Source organism: Chiloscyllium plagiosum, chromosome 22, assembly GCF_004010195.1.
Source record: "Chiloscyllium plagiosum isolate BGI_BamShark_2017 chromosome 22, ASM401019v2, whole genome shotgun sequence".
NCBI lineage: Eukaryota > Metazoa > Chordata > Chondrichthyes > Orectolobiformes > Hemiscylliidae > Chiloscyllium > Chiloscyllium plagiosum.
In genome coordinates, this window is record NC_057731.1 from 13,105,770 (window position 1) to 13,112,580 (window position 6,811).

General features: G+C 41.8%; 1 protein-coding gene across 2 annotated transcripts; it reads left to right on the top strand.

Annotated features, from left to right (window-relative positions):
* Positions 1–1,657: 1,657 nt before the first annotated feature.
* Positions 1,658–6,541, top strand: LOC122561063 (interferon-induced protein with tetratricopeptide repeats 1-like). Of its 2 annotated transcripts, none has more exons than XM_043712422.1 (2): positions 1,658–1,792; positions 4,053–6,540. In XM_043712422.1, the coding sequence occupies exons 1-2, from the start codon at positions 1,788–1,790 to the stop codon at positions 5,332–5,334; spliced, it is 1,287 nt and encodes a 428-aa protein (XP_043568357.1). In that variant the 5' UTR covers positions 1,658–1,787; the 3' UTR covers positions 5,335–6,540. The 2 variants fall into 2 exon arrangements, with proteins under 2 accessions (XP_043568357.1, XP_043568356.1); XM_043712421.1 differs by lacking the exon at positions 1,658–1,792 and adding an exon at positions 1,793–1,872 and having other exon boundaries at positions 4,053–6,541.
* Positions 6,542–6,811: the final 270 nt, after the last annotated feature.

Below are 6,811 nucleotides of genomic sequence, written 5' to 3' on the forward strand. Positions count from 1 at the left end.
GCAGTCATCTCAACTGCCCTGGAGATTGGTTTCAACCTGAACATGAGGGCTTGACTGATGCTGGGCCTTGGCCTTGTCAACAGATTTCTGACAGACTGTAGACACCAATTGGGTGACAAGGAGAACATCACCAAATTCTGGAGTACAGACTCTTGTCTGACAGTAACATTCAGGCTGGTGCTGGGAAAATGGAAAGCATGATCATAATTAGGAAGCTGGTGGACAGACACTGTAATGTCATCAGTGCAAATAATATTGAAAAAGTGCAGCCACATGAGGTGGATCATTCATGTGACAGTGAGGCCACAAACAGCTTCTGGTGTCGGGACTTGGTTGTCGATGTTAATGGGGTGATATATGAGTGAACACTGATTACAATACTCACTGAGATGCTGCGTACATTCCCTGTCTCATGTCACTGTCAAGAAGCCTGCAGGACTCCAGCGCCATATTGACAGAGGGGTTTCTGTGGGGTGTATACCTCTCCATTGAAATGATCCGTGTCTCACAATCCCAGAGGGCACTGCCCCTGCTGCCCAATACCTGCTGCAGCCTGTAACTGAGCAGCTGACCCGAGGGTCTGGCCTCCCTATGAGGATTCAGCAATACTTCCTGCTAAAGACAGAAAACCACTGTGACATCTCCAGAAAGATACCCCAGTGTTCACTAGGATGTGACGATAACACACGTTATTCTCAATCATCTAAACTCTGGCCATTTCAACATCACCAGAGCTGGGCCCTGTTTGAAATTGGATAAATGATCTTCGGGGAGGGACAAATGAACACGTGGAATGGTCCTGCTTGATTGACGTTCACAAAGAAAGCAGCCACTCAGTGGAAGGGCTGAGCTCTGCCATGCCAGGATGAAGAGCAGAGGTTTCTGGCACTGCCCGGGATGGTCTTGGTGCAGGATGGGCTGTTACACAGGCCGTGCTGGATGTAACTGGAGAAGCAGCACAGCCCCACTACAGCATCACTGCTTCCCGATAGACTACCCCCCTCACACGTGTTACAGAGCCAGACCCTGTGCTCTGTCCAATCCTCATTCATAATAAACAGTAATCAGGGGAAGGCTCTTTTATCTAAGTGACACTGGAAACCTAAAACTGATGAATCACCTTCTGTATCGAATCCCCTCCTGTGTGGAAATAGGCCCTTTGGCCCAACAATCCACACCGACCCTCCGAAGGGTATCCCACCCAGACCCATTCCCCTATTACTCTGCATTTTCCTCTAACCTACACATCCCTGAACAATATGGGCAATTTAGCATGACCAATTCATCTGGCCTGCAGACTTTGGGTTGTGGGAGGAAACCTGCGCACCCAGAGGAAACCTGCGCACCCAGAGGAAACCCACACAGACATGGGGAGAACATGCAAACTCCGCACGGACAGATGCCTAAGGGTGGAATCGAACCTGGGTCCCTGACGCTGTAAGGCAGCAGTGCTAACCACTGAGCCACTGTGCCACGCTGTCATGGTGCATTTCTGCAATTGCTGAATCACTTTTTAGTTTCAATTCCCTGTCATTCCGTGTCATTTCATGCCTCATGTCACTATCAAGGAGTCTGCATCTGAAAGATGTGTAGGGTGTGGTTGGTGTCTGTGTATCAGAGATATAAATATGTGTGGACATCCAGCTCCTCAGACAGATTAGAAGGGTGTGGTTGGTGTGTTTATATTTGTAGCTTTGGAAACTGAGTATCCTTTATTCTGATCACCCAGCTCCTCAGGCAATAGTAGGAAACGAAAACAAACAGCTGGGGTATCCTCTGAGATCACCATGAGGTAAGTGAGATATTCATGTGTCCGTACCATGTATGGTATAATCAGCTGGAGCTCAGTGTTCTCCCTCCTGTCTCTGAATTGTGAGTATCTTTTCCTAGTTTCAGGCTCATTTGCACATTCAGGAAGCATTTTCATGTGATTCATGTTAGAAAAACATAAATCCGCTGTAAGACAGAATGACACACATTCTTACCAATCAACTCACCATTAGAAACTGATTTGAAGTTAAGAAAGGAATTCAGTAAGTTTCCAGCTGATCTGTGTTATGAGGTAGAATTGTTAGAATTTCAATAGTACTTAAATTTACATTGAGACAATTGAATAAGGAACTTGTTTTCTGACAGCAATCATTACAGAGAAATTGAATTCCATAGAGCTGGGATTGTTATTTTGATTTCTTCTTGGGATGCCAGCATCATTAGCTGGGCAAACATTTATTGCCCCTCTCAATTCCCATTGTGGTGGTGATGGTACAGCACCTCTTTATCTGCTATGTGCTGTAGTTACACCCATAGTGCTTTTACACCCATATGCTATTATGGAGGGCGCTCCAGGATTTTGGCATGGCCACAGTGAAGGAATGGCAGTTTAGTTTTAAGATAGCGTGATTTTGAGGGGTCCAATGCTATTGATGCCATTATCCTTCTGGATGGAATAGATTGCATGTTTGAAAGGGATTGTTGAAGAAGCCTTGATGTATCATTTCCCTACATGTTGTAAATGGTACACATTGTGTACTAATGGCAGAGGGTGTGAATGTTGAAACTGTTAGATGGACTGTCCATCAAGAGGGATGCTTTATCCCGAATGTTCAGAGCATCATAGGAACTAGCACTCATCCAGATTGGAAAGTATTCCTGACTTGTGCCTTGCAGGTGGCAGACAGTATTTGGGGAGTCAGGAGGTGAATTAATTGCCACTGCAGTCAGAGAGTTTCTATGGCTGGTCCAGTTACATTTCTCATTAATGCTAACTCCTGGATATGTTAATAGTGAATGATTCAGTGATGGTAATGCCATTGAATATCAAAGGGAGATAGTTAGACTCTTTTTTGTTGGACACAGTCATTGATTTTGTTTAAAAACATTATTTGCCACATGTTAATGCAAACAAAGAGCATATATGTTAAGAACAGAAGCAGTCCATTCAGTTCCTTTAGTCTACTTTGCCATTTATAGCTGATCTAATTAGGGTCTCCGATCCAAATTTCCATTTACCTGTAATAGCCATTTACTCCCTGCTGGTCAAAACTATATACGTCTTTGCCTTAAAAGATACTCGATGATACCTTCCCCCCATCCACTTCCCAGACAGCTCTGTCGGTGATCAAATTCTAAAGGCTCATGACTCAGAAGAAGCAAATGCTCCTCATCTCCATCTGAAACGGGAGAACATTCATTTCTAAAAAGGTGTATCTTAGTTTGAGCCCTAAGGGGAGACATCCTTCCAGCATCCAGCTTGTCAGGTCTCTCCGATCCCATACCTTGATAAAACCACCTCCCATTCTTCTGAACTCCAGTGGAAGGAGGCCCAGCCTGACGCATCTTTCCTCAGGAGATAACCACCTGATCCAAGGTATCAGTTGAGAGACCCTCCTCTGAGCTGCTTCGCATACATTTAAATAGTGCATACAATCTTTAATATCCAGCTAAAGCAGTATTCTATCACCTCAAGAATGATATCGTGGAAAGTTTCCATCAGGATGAGAATCAGTTCATGGAAAATAGCCTCTGACTGGTTAATGAAATGCTTTTCTGATCAGCTTTCTGTTTCGCAGATACATTCTCTCTCAGTATGTTTGAAGCAAGGTCTGTGTGGAAGAGCAGCTTGATTGTCCAGATTAACAGAGAGATACAGGACTAGCATGAGGGAGGAGGGGTGAGTAAGAAGTTAAATGGCCAGCGTAGATTAAGTGAGGGGGCTCCATTTCAGAACGGAATGTAACATGAGACACAGAGGCACTGGGTAAATGAGAGGCAGATTGTTAACTTGTACCAATAAGTTATCTCATTGAGAGTCCATATGGGTGAGGCTTTTTTGAACACTGAGTAAGAAGATTAAATGGCCAGAGAAGATAGTAAGTACACCAGCAAGCAAAAGCAGAGAAGTGTGTGAACAGCCAGGACTTTGTTATGCAGAATTGTTTGTTGAGATGATCTTTCTAAGGTTTCTATGATCAGTATTCCCAGGAGTCAGGAGCAACCACTAAAGAAGTTGGGAGAAAAGAGATGAATTTTTGGTTAATTTTATTTTCTTGCAGTGACACAGAGAAGAATGCATTGAAAGTGAAGCTTGATTGGCTTCAATGCCACTTCACGTGGACTCCACAGACAGAAACCATCGACTGGGATGATATGAAACAAAGATTAGAAGATTCAATACAGGCTGGTGTAAAATATCAAGCCAGGTCTTACAACCATCTCGCCTTTATAAACTGTCTGCAAGGAAACTGTGAAGAGGCAATTCAGAATTTAAAGGAAGCTAAAAGGATTCTGAGGGAGAGACATGGAGATGGATTTGAGAAAAGAATCTTGGTCACCTATGGAAACTATGTCTGGGTTTATTATCACATGGACCAACTGGAGGAGGCTCAGTCCTACCTCGACAAGCTGGAGACAGTCTGTAAACTATTTCCTGAAGCCTCTCGGTTTACAGCAATGATACCTGAGCTTTATGGAGAGAAGGGCTGGTCACTGTTGACTACAGCCGCTCAATATTATGAAGAGGCAAAGAAATGTTTTACAAAGGCCCTGGAGAAAGATCCTGACAACATTGAGTGGAATGTTGGCTATGCCACTGCTCTGTATCGTCTGGAAGGATTTTCTGGAACCCCAGGGGGTCACAAATCCACTGAATCAATAAAACAGTTTAGACGTGTGCTGGAGCTAGATCCTGATCATGCTGAAGCCATGGTGCTGTTAGCTTTAAAACTACAGGAATTCAATCAAGAGGAGGAAGCATCCACATTAGTTGAGCGAGCATTGCAGAGGTCCCGACATCATCCATATGTACGTCGATACGCAGCAAAGTTTTACAGAAAAGCCAGTAAAATAGACAAATCATTAAAGCTGCTGAGGGAATCATTGGCAAATACCCCAAATTCTGCCTTCCTGTACCATCAAATAGGTCTATGTTACAAAAGCCAGCTATTGCATATGATCAAAGCTTCAAACAGAAATAACCCTCACAATTCTACCAATGGAAAGAAAATGGACTTGATTAATCAATGCAAGTACTATTTTAAAAAAGCAGTTAAGCTCAGGCAATCATTTATTAATCCACAACTGGATCTTGCAGTAATATATTCAATAAATGAAGAGCTTCAAGAAGCAGAGAAGATCTACAGTGATCTACTGGAACTGGAAGATATTCGTCCCGAGAATAAGCAAGCAATACGTTTACAGGTTGGGTTATTCGAGCTGAATGTAAAAAAATCCAAACCAAACGCTATCATCCACTTTGAGGAAGTAATGCAAGTGAACTATGATTCACTGGAAAAGGAAAGGTGTCGAAAAATCTTGGAGCGGATAGCAAAACACTGATTTCGCTGGAATCCCAGAGACAGTAAGGCCTTTGGTCTTCTCGGGTTCAAGTATATGGGAAGCATCGTGACGCTATTGAATACCATGAAAAATGCCTTGGAGTTTGATGCTGGCAAGGAAGAATATCTAAGTGCTCTTTGTGAATTATGTCTTTCCATCGAGGTCAGAAATAACCATTCCGGTGAAATACGTCCTTCCATTTAATTTAGCAGTGACCTTTCCAGATAAAACTAAAGATGAATTAATACTCTATTCTTCTGGTACCCACTTTACTTTCATTCTCCTTAGAACTTTCTAATTAAGGATTTTACTCGTGTTTTTAGTTTTCAAGCAATAATCTGGCTGCAATTATTCTAAACACTCACGCTTTGTTCATGAAATGCTGACCACACTGGATTCACCCAGTAGCATTTGTTTCTTTATTCTTATACATTTTGTTGTGTGTGGAAAGAGACAAAATAAAGGGGTTTGGAGGAATTTGAATATATCGCACTGATCAAACAGTCTCAAAAGATATATATAAAATATAGAAATTTTATAAAACAATTAGAAATAGTAGCTGGGCCGGATTTTAAATCCAGTTAAGTTTTGGAGCAGTGTTAATGTAAAAATTCTCTATTTGCTGCGGGTATCAGGCTCTGGGTAATAACCAAGCCTCATTCTTTGTGTCACCAGTCTATGTTCAGTACGTGCAGCATGCAGAGAGATATTTTAGTGGGATTTATAGGTCAATCTACAGTTTACTAGTCCTGATTAGTTTCAAGATCCATTCAACATACAAAGCCTTCCAAAACTGATTAAGTTTCACTAACCAAGTACAAAAAAATTACACTTACAAAAAACAGGTTTGTAAGGTAACGATACTATCGCTTAAAGAGGTGTATTTTGTCCTGTTTTCTTTAATAAAGAGAGACTGAGGTAGACATGCTGAGTGGACTGCTCCAAGCCAGTAAACAATAGAAACAGCATAAATGGATGGAGTCAGGCTCCCACAGAACAAGGATTTCAGTTTTAGCTTTCAGCAGTTGCTGGAGTCTTGAGGCTGGATGTGGAAGCTGTTATTCCTCTCTATGTTACAATGAAAAGCTGGGGTTCTCTCTTAAGTGAGAATTGCAGGTGGGATAATCTGTTTTACTGAATTTGCCTTTGCCAAGGCTGTGTATATGCGATGTTACTATATTGGAACAGTTGCTGTTTGTATTTACATAATCGATTATTTTGTTAAGTTTTCCAATAGAGTTAAGTTTTGACCAATTCTTCTGTCTTTTGCTTGTATTTTAACTATATGGTATGAATAAAGTATGTTTCGCTTAAAGCCTAGTAGTGTGACCAATTGAATTACATCTGGAACACAGCACCTTACATATGCCTTTAAATATGATAAAAGATAGGGTGCAAGTTAATTATTTAATATATTTGCAGGAGATTTTGTCCGGTCCATAACTATAAGTTGATCCATTTTGGGATATGATCCCAA

What these genes read in the sequence shown, in the direction of transcription:
- LOC122561063 (XM_043712421.1), top strand. Translation starts at nt 1,808, where the DNA reads ATGTGTCCGTACCATGTATGGTATAATCAGCTGGAGCTCAGTGTTCTC. An exon ending in CTCCCTCCTGTCTCTGAATT is followed by an intron (nt 1,873 to 4,052) that starts GTGAGTATCTTT and finishes ATTTTCTTGCAG; the next exon opens with TGACACAGAGAAGAATGCAT.